At 46.2% G+C, this 18,552-nt stretch overlaps 1 protein-coding gene across 4 annotated transcripts in view; it reads left to right on the top strand.

The window, feature by feature from the left end:
• The window catches only part of LOC110518923 (LIM domain containing preferred translocation partner in lipoma), a 501,674-nt gene extending 492,805 nt beyond the window's left edge, over positions 1-8,869 (top strand). For all 4 annotated transcript variants that reach the window (XM_036980981.1, XM_036981022.1, XM_036980905.1 and 1 more), the window contains 3 exons: positions 1,054-1,232; positions 3,631-3,751; positions 7,633-8,869. In XM_036980981.1, the coding sequence (XP_036836876.1) occupies positions 1,054-1,232; positions 3,631-3,751; positions 7,633-7,761 (429 nt within the window). In that variant the 3' untranslated portion in view covers positions 7,762-8,869. The remainder of the gene's footprint in view (positions 1-1,053; positions 1,233-3,630; positions 3,752-7,632) is intronic.
• Positions 8,870-18,552: the final 9,683 nt, after the last annotated feature.

Below are 18,552 nucleotides of genomic sequence, written 5' to 3'. Positions count from 1 at the left end.
TACAGACACACAGGGTGATGTGCCCAGTGTAATTACAGACACACAGGGTGATGTACCCAGTATAATTACATACACACAGGGTGATGTGCCCAGTGTAATTACAGACACACAGGGTGATGTGCCCAGTGAAATTACAGACACGCTCCATTTGATGGGGTAGAAGGCCCTTCACAGCTTTTAGGAAGTTACCTGTGGTGCTGATGTTTAGACCGAGGTACGTATCGTTTTTTTGTGTGCTCTAGGGCAACGCTGTCTAGATGTTTTTGTCTTACTGAGATGTACTGTCAGTGCCCAGGTCTGACTGAATCTGTGCAGAAGATCTAGGTGCTGCTGTAGGCCCTCCTTGGTTGGGGACAGAAGCACCAGATCATCAGCAAACAGGACATTTGACTTCGGATTCTAGTAGGGTGAGGCCGGGTGCTGCAGACTGTTCTAGTGCCCTCGCCAATTCGCTAATATATATGTTGAAGAGGGTGGGGCTTAAGCTGCATCCCTGTCTCACCCCACATCCCTGTGGGAAATAATGTGTGTGTTTTTTGCCAATTTTAACCGCACACTTGTTGTTTGTGTACATGGATTTTATAATGTCGTATGTTTTACCCCCAACACCACTTTCCACCAGTTTGTATAGCAGACCCTCATGCCAAATTGAGTCGAAAACTTTTTGGGAATCAACAAAGCATGAGAAGACTTTGCCTTTGTTTTGGTTTGTTTGTTTGTCAGTTAGGGTGTGCAGGGTGAATACGTGGTCTGTTGTACGGTAATTTGGTAAACATACAATTTGACATTTGCTCAGTACTGTCACGTTAGTATGAAGGATCGGGAGACAGGCACAGGAATGCGTAATAGTTGTCTACACTACTTTCTTTCCATCTATAGCATTTCTTAATACACTTCACTTCCTTTGGCTTTGATGCTTCTCTCTCTCCCTCCTACATGGCTGGGGAGGCCAGACCTCAGACTCGACAGCGGGATGACATGTTCGTAAGGGTCAATTAAAGGAGACTGATTGATGTATTCCTCTCTCTCTCTCTCTCTGTCTGCGTGTTTCAGAACACCCTGGAGTCCTGTAACATCTGCAGTAAACCCATCATGGAGCGTATCCTGCGGGCTACAGGGAAGGCCTACCATCCACACTGCTTCACCTGTGTGGTGTGTCAACGCAGCCTGGACGGTATCCCCTTCACTGTGGACGCTGCCAACCACATCCACTGCATCGACGACTTCCACAAGTAAAGGGGGCTGCCGCCAACTCACACGGACGGACACACGCACCCACACACCATCAACACACACACACACACACACACACAAGTATGTTAATGAATAAAACAACCTATACATTAATGTCTAGTTTATGAGAAGAGAAACAGAGGTACAAATGTCACTCTCACTACCTCACATTCAGTAAGTAAAGGAGTCGTGTAGAGTGACCCTGTGGGATAATTCCTCATCACAAGCCTGACCTCAACAAAGTCATCTTTGTGTTGAAGAACAGATTAGGCTTTTTTTTTCCACTGCTAGAGCTATAATCTCACGAGGCCACCACCCACCTCACTTCCTGCTTCTGAGCCAATCACAAAGCCCCCTACCTCGCTTCCTGGTTCACTTCCTGGTTCTGAGCCGTTCATTGGGCCTCACGTCCAATCACCGGATAGGAGCTGAAACCTCAGAGCTGTCTTCACTTCCTCATGGGTATTCTTGGTAGAGAGGCCTGTTCCTCCAGTAGGAGTTTCCTATATGACTTTAGTTCAATGACCTAGGGTTGAAAATCAGTAGTATTTGTATTAAAATCTGTTCTCTCTCTCTTCTCTCTTGCTCTCTCCCTCTCAATTCAATTCAAAGGGCTTTATTGGCATGGGAGACGTATGTTTAAATTGGCCAAAGCAAGTGAAATAGACAGGAAGTTAACAAGTGAAATAGACAGGAAGTAAACAAGTGAAATAGACAGGAAGTAAACAAGTGAAATAGACAGGAAGTAAACAAGTGAAATAGACAGGAAGTAAACAAGTGAAATAGACAGGAAGTTAACAAGTGAAATAGACAGGAAATTAACAAGTGAAATAGACAGGAAGTTAACAAGTGAAATAGACAGGAAATAAACAAGTGAAATAGACAGGAAGTTAACAAGTGAAATAGACAGGAAGTAAACAAGTGAAATAGACAGGAAGTAAACAAGTGAAATAGACAGGAAGTTAACAAGTGAAATAGACAGGAAGTAAACAAGTGAAATAGACAGGAAGTTAACAAGTGAAATAGACAGGAAATAAACAAGTGAAATAGACAGGAAGTAAACAAGGGAAATAAACAAAAAAATGTAAAAGAATAGAGACGTTACAAATGTCATATTATATACAGTGTTGTAAAGATGTAAAAATAGTTCAAGTACAAAAGGGAAAATAAATAAGCATAAATATGGGTTGTATTTACAATGGTGTTTGTTCTACACTGGTTGACCTTTTCTGGTGGCAACAGGTCACACATCTTGCTGCTATGATGTCACACTGTGGCATTTCACACAGTAGATATGAGAGTTTATCAAAATTGAATTTGTTATCTAATTCTTTGTGGATCTGTGTAATCTGAGGGAAATATGTCTCTCTAATATGGTCATACATTGGACAGGAGGTTAGGAAGTGCAGCTCAGTTTCCACCTCATTTTGTGGGCAGTGAGCACATAGCCTGTCTTCTCTTGAGAGCCATGTCTGCCTACGGCGGCCTTTCTCAATAGCAAGGCTATGCTCACTGAGTCTGTACATAGTCAAGGATTTTCTTAATTTTGGGTCAGTCACAGTGGTCAGGTATTCTGCCACTGTGTACTCTCTGTGTAGGGCCAAATAACATTCCAGTTTGCTTAGGTCTAACTGTGTTGCTGTCCTGGGGCTCTCTGTCTCTCTCTTCTCTCTGTCTCTATCTCTCTCTCTTCTCTCTGTCTCTCTTATCTCTCTCTCTGTCTCTCTCTCTCTCTCTCTCTCTGTCTCTGTCTCTCTCTTCTCTCTCTCTGTCTCTCTCTCTGTCTCTCTCTCTCTCTCGCTTCTCCTCTCTCTGTCTCTCTCTCTCTCTCTCTCTCTCTCTGTCTCTCTCTCTGTCTCTCTCTGTCTTTTGTCTCTCTCTGTCTCTCTGTCTCTTTCTCTGTCTCTCTTTCTCTGTCTCTCTCTCTCTGTCTTTCGTCTCTGTCTCTCTCTCTGTTTCCTCTCTCTCTCTCTCTCTCTCTCTCTCTCTGTCTTTCATCTCTCTGTCTCTGTCTCTCTGTCTCTTTCTCTGTCTCTCTCTCTCTGTCTCTCTCTCTCTCTCTGTCTCTGTCTCTGTCTCTCTCTTCTCTCTCTCTCTCTCTGTCTCTCTCTCTCTCTCTTCTCCTCTCTCTGTCTTTCTGTCTCTCTCTCTCTCTCTCTCTGTCTCTCTCTCTGTCTCTAACTGTCTTTCGTCTCTGTCTCTCTGTCTCTCTGTCTCTTTCTCTGTCTCTCTTTCTCTGTCTCTCTCTCTCTGTCTTTCGTCTCTGTCTCTCTCTCTGTTTCCTCTCTCTCTCTCTCTCTCTCTCTCTCTCTCTCTCTCTCTCTCTCTGTCTTTCATATCTCTGTCTCTGTCTCTCTGTCTCTTTCTCTGTCTCTCTCTCTCTGTCTAACCTATTAGGAAGTTTGCCCCTCGTTGCTGTGTGTGTTCTGAGCCCATCATGCCAGCTCCAGGCCAGGAGGAGACTGTTCGTATCGTCGCCTTGGACCGAGACTTCCACGTGCAGTGTTACCGTTGTGAGGTGTGTATCTACAGTGTTACCGTTGTGAGGTGTGTATCTACAGTGTTACCGTTGTGAGGTGTGTATCTACAGTGTTACCGTTGTGAGGTGTGTATCTACAGTGTTACCGTTGTGAGGTGTGTATCTACAGTGTTACCGTTGTGAGGTGTGTATCTACAGTGTTACCGTTGTGAGGTGTGTATCTACAGTGTTACCGTTGTGAGGTGTGTATCTACAGTGTTACCGTTGTGAGGTGTGTATCTACAGTGTTACCGTTGTGAGGTGTGTGTCTACAGTGTTACGTTTGTGAGGTGTGTGTCTACAGTGTTACCGTTGTGAGGTGTGTATCTACAGTGTTGTGAGGTGTGTGTCTACAGTGTTATCGTTGTGAGGTGTGTATCTACAGTGTTATCGTTGTGAGGTGTGTCTCTACAGTGTTACCGTTGTGAGGTGTGTGTCTACAGTGTTATCGTTGTGAGGTGTGTGTCTACAGTGTTACCGTTGTGAGGTGTGTGTCTACAGTGTTACTGTTGTGAGGTGTGTGTCTACAGTGTTATCGTTGTGAGGTGTGTATCTACAGTGTTGTGAGGTGTGTGTATACAGTGTTGTGAGGTGTGTGTCTACAGTGTTACCGTTGTGAGGTGTGTATCTACAGTGTTACCGTTGTGAGGTGTGTATCTACAGTGTTACCGTTGTGAGGTGTGTGTCTACAGTGTTACCGTTGTGAGATGTGTGTCTACAGTGTTACCGATGTGAGGTGTGTGTCTACAGTGTTATCGTTGTGAGGTGTGTGTCTACAGTGTTACCGTTGTGAGGTGTGTATCTACAGTGTTATCGTTGTGAGGTGTGTATCTACAGTGTTATCGTTGTGAGGTGTGTACCTACAGTGTTACCGTTGTGAGGTGTGTGTCTACAGTGTTACCGTTGTGAGGTGTGTGTCTACAGTGTTACCGTTGTGAGGTGTGTATCTACAGTGTTATCGTCGTGAGGTGTATCTACAGTGTTACCGTTGTGAGGTGTGTATCTACAGTGTTACCGTTGTGAGGTGTTTTTCTACAGTGTTGTGAGGTGTGTGTCTACAGTGTTACCGTTGTGAGGTGTGTATCTACAGTGTTATCGTTGTGAGGTGTGTGTCTACAGTGTTGTGAGGTGTGTATCTACAGTGTTATCGTTGTGAGGTGTGTGTCTACAGTGTTGTGAGGTGTGTATCTACAGTGTTGTGAGGTGTGTATCTACAGTGTTATCGTTGTGAGGTGTGTATCTACAGTGTTATCGTTGTGAGGTGTGTGTCTACAGTGTTACCGTTGTGAGGTGTGTATCTACAGTGTTACCGTTGTGAGGTGTGTATCTACAGTGTTACCGTTGCGAGGTGTGTATCTACAGTGTTATCGTTGTGAGGTGTGTATCTACAGTGTTACCGTTGTGAGGTGTGTGTCTACAGTGTTACCTTTGTGAGGTGTGTATCTACAGTGTTACCGTTGTGAGGTGTGTGTCTACAGTGTTACCTTTGTGAGGTGTGTGTCTACAGTGTTACCGTTGTGAGGTGTGTATCTACAGTGTTGTGCTGTGTGTGTCTACAGTGTTATCGTTGTGAGGTGTGTATCTACAGTGTTATCGTTGTGAGGTGTGTGTCTACAGTGTTACCGTTGTGAGGTGTGTGTCTACAGTGTTATCGTTGTGAGGTGTGTGTCTACAGTGTTACCGTTGTGAGGTGTGTGTCTACAGTGTTACTGTTGTGAGGTGTGTGTCTACAGTGTTATCGTTGTGAGGTGTGTGTCTACAGTGTTGTGAGGTGTGTCTACAGTGTTACCGTTGTGAGGTGTGTATCTACAGTGTTACCGTTGTGAGGTGTGTATCTACAGTGTTACCGTTGTGAGGTGTGTGTCTACAGTGTTACCGTTGTGAGATGTGTGTCTACAGTGTTACCGATGTGAGGTGTGTGTCTACAGTGTTATCGTTGTGAGGTGTGTGTCTACAGTGTTACCGTTGTGAGGTGTGTATCTACAGTGTTATCGTTGTGAGGTGTGTATCTACAGTGTTATCGTTGTGAGGTGTGTACCTACAGTGTTACCGTTGTGAGGTGTGTGTCTACAGTGTTACCGTTGTGAGGTGTGTGTCTACAGTGTTACCATTGTGAGGTGTGTATCTACAGTGTTATCGTCGTGAGGTGTATCTACAGTGTTATCGTTGTGAGGTGTGTATCTACAGTGTTATCGTTGGGAGGTGTGTATCTACAGTGTTATCGTTGTGAGGTGTGTGTCTACAGTGTTGTGAGGTGTGTATCTACAGTGTTGTGAGGTGTGTATCTACAGTGTTATCGTTGTGAGGTGTGTATCTACAGTGTTATCGTTGTGAGGTGTGTGTCTACAGTGTTACCGTTGTGAGGTGTGTATCTACAATGTTACCGTTGTGAGGTGTGTATCTACAGTGTTACCGTTGTGAGGTGTGTATCTACAGTGTTACCGTTGTGAGGTGTGTATCTACAGTGTTACCGTTGTGAGGTGTGTATCTACAGTGTTACCGTTGTGAGGTGTGTGTCTACAGTGTTACGTTTGTGAGGTGTGTGTCTACAGTGTTACCGTTGTGAGGTGTGTATCTACAGTGTTGTGAGGTGTGTGTCTACAGTGTTATCGTTGTGAGGTGTGTATCTACAGTGTTATCGTTGTGAGGTGTGTCTCTACAGTGTTACCGTTGTGAGGTGTGTGTCTACAGTGTTATCGTTGTGAGGTGTGTGTCTACAGTGTTACCGTTGTGAGGTGTGTGTCTACAGTGTTACTGTTGTGAGGTGTGTGTCTACAGTGTTATCGTTGTGAGGTGTGTATCTACAGTGTTGTGAGGTGTGTGTCTACAGTGTTGTGAGGTGTGTGTCTACAGTGTTACCGTTGTGAGGTGTGTATCTACAGTGTTACCGTTGTGAGGTGTGTATCTACAGTGTTACCGTTGTGAGGTGTGTGTCTACAGTGTTACCGTTGTGAGATGTGTGTCTACAGTGTTACCGATGTGAGGTGTGTGTCTACAGTGTTATCGTTGTGAGGTGTGTGTCTACAGTGTTACCGTTGTGAGGTGTGTATCTACAGTGTTATCGTTGTGAGGTGTGTATCTACAGTGTTATCGTTGTGAGGTGTGTACCTACAGTGTTATCGTTGTGAGGTGTGTGTCTACAGTGTTACCGTTGTGAGGTGTGTGTCTACAGTGTTACCGTTGTGAGGTGTGTGTTTCATGTAATTGTACTGTATGTGCTCCATGAACTACCCTGAGTATACCAAACATTAGGAACACCTTCCTAATATTGAGTTGCAGCCCCCTTCGGCCTTCAGAACAGCCTCAATTCGTCAGGGCATGGACTCTACAAGGTGTAGAAAGTGTTCCACAGGGATGCTGGCTCATGTTGACTCTACAAGGTGTAGAAAGCGTTCCCACAGGGATGCTGGCCCATGTTGACTCTGATGCTTCCCACAGTTGTGTCAAGTTGGCTGGATGTCCTTTGGGTGGTGGACCATTCTTTATACACACAGGAAACTGTTGAGTGTGAAAAACACAGCAGCGTTGCAGTTCTTGACACTCAAACCAGTGCACCTGGCACCTACTACCATACCCCCGTTCAAAGGCACTTAAATATTTTGTCTTGTCCATTCACCCTCTGAATGGCACACATTCACAATCCATGTCTCAATTGTCTCAAGGCTTAAAAATCCTTCTTTAACCTGTCTCCTCCCCTTCATCTACACTGATTGAAGTGGATTTAACAAGTAACATCAATAAGGGATCATAGCTTTCACCTGGATTCACCTGGTCAGTCTCTGTCATGGAAAGTGCATAATGTTTGGTCAACTCTGTGTATATCAGCCATGTATAATGTTTGCTAGAGCATGGTGACAGATGTGTGTGTCTCTCCTCTTCAGGACTGTGGTTCTCTGCTGTCTGAAGGGGACAACCAGGGTTGTTACCCCCTGGACGGACATGTCCTCTGTAAGAGCTGTAACACCAGCCGTATCCAGGCCCTCACCGCCAAGGCTACCACTGACCTCTGAACCCCAGCCCTGCTACCCCGCCAAGGCTACCACTGACCTCTGAACCCCAGCTCTGCTACCCCGCTCACCTCTACTGCCTGGCTGGCTGCCCTTCAGCCCAACACACACACACGTACACACACACACATGTACACACACACACATCTATGAATATTATGAAATTGCTAATGGGGAGAAACAAGGATGTGATGTCCCTGAAATGTTGACAGTCTCGGTACGATCGTCAGCCTGTTGATTCCTTTATTGCTGTCATTATTATTAATGCCTGTTCCCTCTACTTGCATTTACTCTTTGACATTGTAGTCACTTAGCAGACACTCCTTAATCAGAGAGATTCACAGGACAGTCAGCAGACACTCCTTAATCAGAGAGATTCACAGGACAGTCAGCAGACACTCCTTAATCAGAGAGATTCACAGGACAGTCAGCAGACACTCCTTAATCAGAGAGATTCACAGGACAGTCAGCAGACACTCCTTAATCAGAGAGATTCACAGGACAGTCAGCAGACACTCCTTAATCAGAGAGATTCACAGGACAGTCAGCAGACACTCCTTAATCAGAGAGATTCACAGGACAGTCAGCAAGACACTCCTTAATCAGAGAGATTCACAGGACAGTCAGCAGACACTCCTTAATCAGAGAGATTCACAGGACAGTCAGCAGACACTCCTTAATCAGAGAGATTCACAGGACAGTCAGCAGACACTCCTTAATCAGAGAGATTCACAGGACAGTCAGCAGACACTCCTTAATCAGAGAGATTCACAGGACAGTCAGCAAGACACTCCTTAATCAGAGAGATTCACAGGACAGTCAGCAGACACTCCTTAATCAGAGAGATTCACAGGACAGTCAGCAGACACTCCTTAATCAGAGAGATTCACAGGACAGTCAGCAGACACTCCTTAATCAGAGAGATTCACAGGACAGTCAGCAGACACTCCTTAATCAGAGAGATTCACAGGACAGTCAGCAGACACTCCTTAATCAGAGAGATTCACAGGACAGTCAGCAGACACTCCTTAATCAGAGAGATTCACAGGACAGTCAGCAGACACTCCTTAATCAGAGAGATTCACAGGACAGTCAGCAGACACTCCTTAATCAGAGAGATTCACAGGACAGTCAGCAGACACTCCTTAATCAGAGAGATTCACAGGACAGTCAGCAGACACTCCTTAATCAGAGAGATTCACAGGACAGTCAGCAGACACTCCTTAATCAGAGAGATTCACAGGACACTCCTTAATCAGAGAGATTCAAGGGACAGTCAGCAGACACTCCTTAATCAGAGAGATTCACAGGACAGTCAGCAGACACTCCTTAATCAGAGAGATTCACAGGACAGTCAGCAGACACTCCTTAATCAGAGAGATTCACAGGACAGTCAGCAGACACTCCTTAATCAGAGAGATTCACAGGACAGTCAGCAGACACTCCTTAATCAGAGAGATTCACAGGACACTCCTTAATCAGAGAGATTCAAGGGACAGTCAGCAGACACTCCTTAATCAGAGAGATTCACAGGACAGTCAGCAGACACTCCTTAATCAGAGAGATTCACAGGACAGTCAGCAGACACTCCTTAATCAGAGAGATTCACAGGACACTCCTTAATCAGAGAGATTCAAGGGACAGTCAGCAGACACTCCTTAATCAGAGAGATTCAAGGGACAGTCAGCAGACACTCCTTAATCAGAGAGATTCACAGGACACTCCTTAATCAGAGAGATTCAAGGGACACTCCTTAATCAGAGAGATTCACAGGACACTCCTTAATCAGAGAGATTCAAGGGACACTCCTTAATCAGAGAGATTCACAGGACACTCCTTAATCAGAGAGATTCACAGGACAGTCCTTAATCAGAGAGATTCAAGGGACAGTCAGTGTATATCTTTGATTTTTTTCCCTCCTCTTTATGCTGTTGTTTCTCCTAGTTGACAAGCCGTCTGTCTCCTGTCCTGTCATGTCATGGTTGTGGACCAAATGGCAGCCTATTCCCTATGTAAGTCTAGTAGTTGGGGCACTAATGGTATACAGTAGTGTACTGTATAGGGGATAGGCTGCCATTTGTGATGTCTCCACGGTCATTCATTCCAATATGCCTGAGCTGATCTGGTCCCTCTGATCTCTTGCCTTTTTAACATCCTCACTGTACTTAATTAAGCAATAAGGCATGAGGGGGGTGTGGTATATTGGCCATATACCACAAACCCCCGAGGTGCCTTATTGCTATTATAAACTGGTTACCAATGTAATTAGAGCAGTAAAAATAAAATGTTGTGTCATACCTGTGGTATACAGTCTGGCTGTCAGCCAATCAGCATTCAGGGCTGGAAACACCCAGTTTATAATAGAAGATATCCAACACGTGGAGAAGAGACTGACTGGCTGGCAGACTGGCTGACTGGCTGACTGGCTGAATAGCACCCTATTCTCTATATAGTGCACTACTTTTGGCCAGAGCTCTATGGGCCCTTGTCAAACGTAGTGCGCTATAAAGGGAATTAGGGTGCCATTTGGGATGGAACCACAGATGAACAGCAACTCCCCAGATCCCACAGCAAACACACAGCCTGCTCTATGTGATAAACACACAGCCTGCTCTATGTCAAACACACAGCCTGCTCTATGTCAAACACACAGCCTGCTCTATGTGATAAACACACAGCCTGCTCTATGTCAAACACACAGCCTGCTCTATGTACAAACACACAGCCTGCTCTATGTCAAACACACAGCCTGCTCTATGTGATAAACACACAGCCTGCTCTATGTACAAACACACAGCCTGCTCTATGTGATAAACACACAGCCTGCTCTATGTGATAAACACACAGCCTGCTCTATGTCAAACACACAGCCTGCTCTATGTCAAACACACAGCCTGCTCTATGTGATAAACACACAGCCTGCTCTATGTGATAAACACACAGCCTGCTCTATGTCAAACACACAGCCTGCTCTATGTGATAAACACACAGCCTGCTCTATGTCAAACACACAGCCTGCTCTATGTCAAACACACAGCCTGCTCTATGTGATAAACACACAGCCTGCTCTATGTCAAACACACAGCCTGCTCTATGTACAAACACACAGCCTGCTCTATGTCAAACACACAGCCTGCTCTATGTGATAAACACACAGCCTACTCTATGTGATAAACACACAGCCTGCTCTATGTCAAACACACAGCCTGCTCTATGTCAAACACACAGCCTGCTCTATGTGATAAACACACAGCCTGCTCTATGTCAAACACACAGCCTGCTCTATGTGATAAACACACAGCCTGCTCTATGTCAAACACACAGCCTGCTCTATGTACAAACAACACCGTTAGTGATAAACACACATCACGGTCCTCCTAACTATCTAATTATGAGTGTTGTTGAAACAGGATGTGCTGTATATACATTCGAAGTCGGAAGTTTACATACATACATAGCCAAAATAACATTTAAACTCAGTTTTTCACAATTCCTGACTTAAGTCAGTTGGGATCACCACTTTATTTTAAGAATGTGAAATGTCAGAATAATAGTAGAGAGAATTATTTATTTCAGCTTTTGTTTATTTCATCACATTCCCAGTGGGTCAGAAGTTTACATACACTCAATTAGTATTTGGTAGCATTGCCTTTTAATTGTTTAACTTGGGTCAAACGTTTGAAATGTCTAAAGCCATGACATCATTTTCTGGAATTTTCCAAGCTGTTTAAATGCACAGTCAACTTAGTGTATGTAAACTTCTGACACACTGGGATTGTGACACAGTGAATTATAAGTGAAATAATCTGTCTGTAAACAATTGTTGGGAAAATTACTTGTGTCATGGACAAAGTAGATGTCCTAACCGACTTGCCAAAACTATAGTTTGTTAACAAGACATTTGTGGAGTGGTTGAAAAACGAGTTTTAATGACTCCAACCTAAGTGTATGTAAACTTCCCACTTCAACTGTATTTAATCCTTTTGAAGTTATAATAGTGCATTAATGTGGGCTGGCGATGAGTTGTCATGGTGATTCTGAGGCCTTAACTAAAGGAGATCGAAGTCTGTTCTATAGCCATCTGTTCAATGCTTCGCTCAGTCATAATACAATGATATACTTCTTCAAGCCAAGTAGAATAATACCTTATCTTATTCATAATAAAATGATTTAAGCCAAGTACGATGCTTTTCTGACTTGACGCACATCCCAGTTCACCTGTATTAATTTAGGGAGTATACCAGTAATTCACATCCCAGTTCACTGCATTAATTTAGAGAGTATACCAGTAATTCAGTTCCATACACAAGGTTAACAGATACTCTTTCAGCGATCGGTATAAACATCTCTGTCATTTTCCCTTAAAATAAACTGGTTCTTCCGTTGGCTGGAGGCCACGGTGGTAATCAAATCAACGGGTACAAACCTGGAGAAGGGCTGTTAGATTTATTACCCCCCTAGGTGTGTGTGGTGTTTTTTTTTGTTGGTTTAAGTATTTTCTGAACTGAAGTGGTTTAAAGTACTTAAGTAATACAAAAAATACTTTAAAGTACTACTCAAGTAGTTTTTTGGGGGGGATATCTGTACTTTACTATTTATATTTTTTGACAACTTTTATTTTTACCTCACTACATTCCAAAAGAAAATAATGTACTTTTTATTCTCATATATTTCCCCCTGACACCCAAAAGTACTCGTTACATTTAGCATTCTCAAGCAGGACAGCAGTATGGTCCCATTCACACACTTATCAAGAGCAGGTGTTGTCATCCCTACTGCCTCTGATCTGGAGGACTCACTAAACAGAGAACATCCCTGGTCCTCCCTACTGCCTCTGATCTGGAGGACTCACTAAACAGAGAACATCCCTGGTCATCCCTACTGCCTCTGATCTGGAGGACTCACTAAACAGAGAACATCCCTGGTCATCCCTACTGCCTCTGATCTGGTGGACTCACTAAACAGAGAACATCCCTGGTCCTCCCTACTGCCTCTGATCTGGAGGACTCACTAGGCCCTAACCAAGGTTTGAGAGGGGGTCTGAACCCATGCTGAAGGCTCTACGGTCATCACCAGGCCCTAACCAAGGTAGAGAGGGTGGGTCTGAACCCATGCTGAAGGCTGTACGGTCATCACCAGGCCCTAACCAAGGTTTGAGAGGGGGTCTGAACCCATGCTGAAGGCTCTACGGTCATCACCAGGCTCTAACCAAGGTAGAGAGGGGGTCTGAACCCATGCTGAAGACTGTACGGTCATCACCAGGCCCTAACCAAGGTTTGAAAGGGGGTCTGAACCCATGCTGAAGGCTCTACGGTCATCACCAGGCCCTAACCAAGGTAGAGAGGGGGTCTGAACTCATGCTGAAGGCTGTACGGTCATCACCAGGTCCTAACCAAGGTAGAGAGGGGGTCTGAACCCATGCTGAAGGCTCTACGGTCATCACCAGGCCCTAACCAACGTAGAGAGGGGGTCTGAACTCATGCTGAAGGCTCTACGGTCATCACCAGGCCCTAACCAAGGTAGAGAGGGGGTCTGAACCTGTACTGGAGGCTCTACAGTCATCACCAGGCCCTAACCAAGGTAGAGAGGGGGTCTCAACCTGTGCTGGAGGCTCTACAGTCATCACCAGGCCCTAACCAAGGTAGAGAGGGGGTCTGAACCTGTGCTGAAGGCTTTTACGGTCATCACCAGGCCCTAACCAAGGTAGAGAGGGGGTCTGAACCCGTGCTGAAAGCTCTACAGTCATCACCAGGCCCTAACCAAGGTAGAGAGGGGGTCTGAACTCATGCTGAAGGCTTTTACGGTCATCACCAGGCCCTAACCAAGGTGGAGAGGGGGTCTGAACTCATGCTGAAGATGGTACGGTCATCACCAGGCCCTAACCAAGGTAGAGAGGGGGTCTGAACTTATGCTGAAGGCTGTACGGTCATCATCAGGCCCTAACCAAGGTAGAGAGGGGGTCTGAACCCATGCTGAAGGCTGTACGGTCATCACCAGGCCCTAACCAAGGTAGAGAGGGGGTCTGAACCCATGCTGAAGGCTTTTACGGTCATCACCAGGCCCTAACCAAGGTAGAGAGGGGGTCTGAACTCATGCTGAAGGCTGTACGGTCATCACCAGGCCCTAACCAAGGTAGAGAGGGGGTCTGAACTCATGCTGAAGGCTGTACGGTCATCACCAGGCCCTAACCAAGGTAGAGAGGGGGTCTGAACTCATGCTGAAGGATCTACGGTCATCACCAGGCCCTAACCAAGGTAGAGAGGGGGTCTGAACTCATGCTGAAGGCTGTACGGTCATCACCAGGCCCTAACCAAGGTAGAGAGGGGGTCTGAACCCATGCTGAAGGCTCTACGGTCATCACTAGGCCCTAACCAAGGTAGAGAGGGGGTCTGAACCCATGCTGAAGGCTTTACGGTCATCACCAGGCCCTAACCAAGGTAGAGAGGGGGTCTGAACTCATGCTGAAGGCTGTACGGTCATCACCAGGCCCTAACCAAGGTAGAGATGGGGTCTGACCCCATGCTGAAGGCTGTACGGTCATCACCAGGCCCTAACCAAGGTAGAGAGGGGGTCTGAACCCATGCTGAAGGCTGTACGGTCATCACCAGGCCCTAACCAAGGTAGAGAGGGGGTCTGAACCCATGCTGAAGGCTGTACGGTCATCACCAGGCCCTAACCAAGGTAGAGAGGGGGTCTGACCCCATCCTGAAGGCTTTACGGTCACCACCAGGCCCTAACCAAGGTAGAGAGGGGGTCTGACCCCATGCTGAAGGCTTTACGGTCACCACAACACCAATACTAGTGTTTTAATCCACAATGGGGAGTCACACATTATTTAAATACATTTTTTACATTAACACCATATCAAGGAACTAACGGATGGCTCGATCAGGTTGATTGATATACCGGTAGCCTCATCGTGCACGTCCTCATCGTGTATCAAAGCTTTGCTATTTAAACAATTATTGATATGAACGAGAACATGAGGTGAAAGTAACGGCTTGAGGGGACACGAAGAAGTGTTTGTCGTGTTTTGTTGCGTCGTCTCTTCCATTGTATTTGTGTGGTCAACAACAGGCACTTTCTTCTTTTCTGTTTTGTTGTTGCCAAGTGCCTTTGGCTACAATCCATGCCTGTAGCACAGTGTTGCTCGCAATGTGTCACCGTTGTCTGTTTCAACTTTCCATCAAAGTAACAATAACGCTCATTGGTGTGGTTTATGTATCCCCAAATGGCACCCTATTCCCTATGTAGCGCACTACTTTTTTTGGACTAGATCTCTAAGGGTCCTGGTCAGAAGTAGTGGACGATAGAGGGCATAGGATGCCATTTGAGACGTAGAACCTCTTGTGTCATCACCGGTAGTGTCGTACATGTCCACGCCTAACAGGTATTATTTAACCACTCTGAAATATCATGAGTGATACAGACAGAGGAGGCTGGTGATGGGAGGACGGCTCGTAGTGAAACGGAAACCGCGTGTTGGATGTGTTTGAATCCAGATCCATTTCATCCCGGTTCCAGACTTTACTATGGGCCCATCCTCTGATTTATAGTGACACCAGCCACCCCTGGATACATGATCAACACAGAACCTTTGAGTAGCCAATGATAAGATGATATAGTCATTGATATAATGTAATCCAATGAACATGATGCGATCCTCTGCTGCTAGTTAATTACACAATCATTTTTTGGCTGTACACACTGTACGCCACATCTTATTGGCTGTACACGCTGTACGCCACATCTTATTGGCTGTACACGTTGGACCTTTGGCAGGAACATGTTGTCATGTTAATTTTACTTCCTTCAATAAAAGCTTTGCCACAGCCTCACGGTGTGTGTGTGTGTGTGTGTGTGTGTGTGTGTGTGTGTGTGTGTGTGTGTGTGTGTGTGTGTGTGTGTGTGTGTGTGTGTGTGTGTGTGAGAGAGTGTGTGTGTGAAAGTGAGAGTGTGTGTGAGAGAGTGAGTATGTGACTGACTTCAATTTGAAAACATCTGTTGCCCTGCCTGTTAGATGAAATGTTTGGACTAGGTTTTGCCCATAACAGTTAAAGAATGTAGCTGGAACCCATTAATATAACGGTTAGCCAGGTTAGCGGTTAGCCAGGTTAGCGGTTATCCAGGTTAGCTGAAGTATTCTCTCAAAAGGAACACTGTTAGAGTCTGTCCCAAATGGCAGCTTATTCCCTATATAGTTCACTACTTTTAACAAGAGTCCTACAGGCCCTGGTCAACAGTAGTACACTTTTTAGGGAATAGGGTGCCATTGGGACTCAGGGTACTGTATATATTAGGGAATAGGGTGCAGTCTGGGACACCCTCTCTGTCCTGCCCCTAACCTGACAAGCTCCTCCCTCTCTGTCCTGCCCCTAACCTGACAAGCTCCTCCTTCTCTGTCCTGCACCCTAACCTGACAAGCTCCTCCCTCTCTGTCCTACCCCTAACCTGAAAAGCTCCTCCCTCTCTGTCCTGCCCCTAACCTGACAAGGTCCTGCCCCTAACCTGAAAAGCTCCTCCCTCTCTGTCCTGCCCCTAACCTGACAAGCTCCTCCCTCTCTGTTCTGCCCCTAACCTGACAAGCGCCTCCCTCTCTGTCCTGCCCCTAACCTGAAAAGCTCCTTCCTCTCTGTCCTGCCCCTAACCTGACAAGCTCCTCCCTCTCTGTCCTGCCCCTAACCTGAAAAGCTCCTCCCTCTCTGTCCTGCCCCTAACCTGAAAAGCTCCTCCCTCTCTGTCCTGCCCCTAACCTGACAAGCTCCTCCCTCTCTGTCCTGCCCCTAACCTGAAAAGCTCCTTCCTCTCTGTCCTGCCCCTAACCTGACAAGCTCCTCCCTCTCTGTCCTGCCCCTAACCTGAAAAGCTCCTCCCTCTCTGTCCTGCCCCTAACCTGACAAGCTCCTCCCTCTCTGTCCTGCCCCTAACCTGACAAGCTCCTCCCTCTCTGTCCAATAGGAAAGAATGTTTGTGTGGTCAAAGGGAATTCATCATTACATGAATGTCGACTCTTGAAGCACCCCTTGATGTTTCTGAGGAGATGTTTAAGAGCTCTTTAGTCTCAACATCTGCCTGGTGTTTTGCCTCGTGCGTAACGTGTGTTCACTCCATTGACACTTTATTGGTCATGTGATTCATTCAACAGGTACCTTACTGGGAAATGCTTACGGGCCCTTTCCTAACCAAGCAGAGTTAAAAGGTAAGAACAATTAGCTAGATAGACAAAAAATAACACAATAAAATAACAATAACAACGAAGTCATATACAGGAAGTACCTGTCCCCCAGTCAATGTCCAGGGGTACGAGGTAGATGAGGTAATAACGAGGCCATATACAGGAAGTACCTGTACCCCAGTCAATGTCCAGGGGTACGAGGTAGATGAGGTAATAACGAGGCCATATACAGGGAGTACCTGTCCCCAGTCAATGTCCAGGGGTACGAGGTAGATGAGGTAATAACGAGGCCATATACAGGGAGTACCTGTCCCCAGTCAATGTCCAGGGGTACGAGGTAGATGAGGTAATAACGAGGCCATGTACAGGAAGTACCTGTACCCCAGTCAATGTCCAGGGGTACGAGGTAGATGAGGTAATAACGAGGCCATATACAGGGAGTACCTGTACCCCAGTCAATGTCCAGGGGTACGAGGTAGATGAGGTAATAACGAGGCCATATACAGGGAGTACCTGTACCCCAGTCAATGTCCAGGGGTACGAGGTAGATGAGGTAATAACGAGGCCATCTACAGGAAGTACCTGTACCCCAGTCAATGTCCAGGGGTACGAGGTAGATGAGGTAATAACGAGGCCATATACAGGAAGTACCTGTACCCCAGTCAATGTCCAGGGATACGAGGTAGATGAGGTAATAACGAGGCCATATACAGGGAGTACCTGTACCCCAGTCAATGTCCAGGGGTTCGAGGTAGATGAGGTAATAACGAGGCCATATACAGGGAGTACCTGTCCCCCAGTCAATGTCCAGGGGTACGAGGTAGATGAGGTGATAACGAGGCCATATACAGGGAGTACCTGTACCCCAGTCAATGTCCAGGGGTACGAGGTAGATGAGGTAATAACGAGGCCATATACAGGGAGTACCTGTACCCCAGTCAATGTCCAGGGGTACGAGGTAGATGAGGTAATAACGAGGCCATATACAGGGAGTACCTGTACCCCAGTCAATGTCCAGGGGTACGAGGTAGATGAGGTGATAACGAGGCCATATACAGGGAGTACCTGTACCCCAGTCAATGTCCAGGGGTACGAGGTAGATGAGGTAATAACGAGGCCATATACAGGGAGTACCTGTACCCCAGTCAATGTCCAGGGGTACGAGGTAGATGAGGTAATAACGAGGCCATGTACAGGAAGTACCTGTACCCCAGTCAATGTCCAGGGGTACGAGGTAGATGAGGTAATAACGAGGCCATATACAGGGAGTACCTGTACCCCAGTCAATGTCCAGGGGTACGAGGTAGATGAGGTAATAACGAGGCCATATACAGGGAGTACCTGTACCCCAGTCAATGTCCAGGGGTACGAGGTAGATGAGGTAATAACGAGGCCATCTACAGGAAGTACCTGTACCCCAGTCAATGTCCAGGGGTACGAGGTAGATGAGGTAATAACGAGGCCATATACAGGAAGTACCTGTACCCCAGTCAATGTCCAGGGATACGAGGTAGATGAGGTAATAACGAGGCCATATACAGGGAGTACCTGTACCCCAGTCAATGTCCAGGGGTTCGAGGTAGATGAGGTAATAACGAGGCCATATACAGGGAGTACCT

The sequence above is a fragment of the Oncorhynchus mykiss genome, chromosome 1 (assembly GCF_013265735.2).
Source record: "Oncorhynchus mykiss isolate Arlee chromosome 1, USDA_OmykA_1.1, whole genome shotgun sequence".
NCBI lineage: Eukaryota > Metazoa > Chordata > Actinopteri > Salmoniformes > Salmonidae > Oncorhynchus > Oncorhynchus mykiss.
Note: the sequence above shows the minus strand (reverse complement) of the source record. Positions and strands in the feature narration are given on the sequence as shown.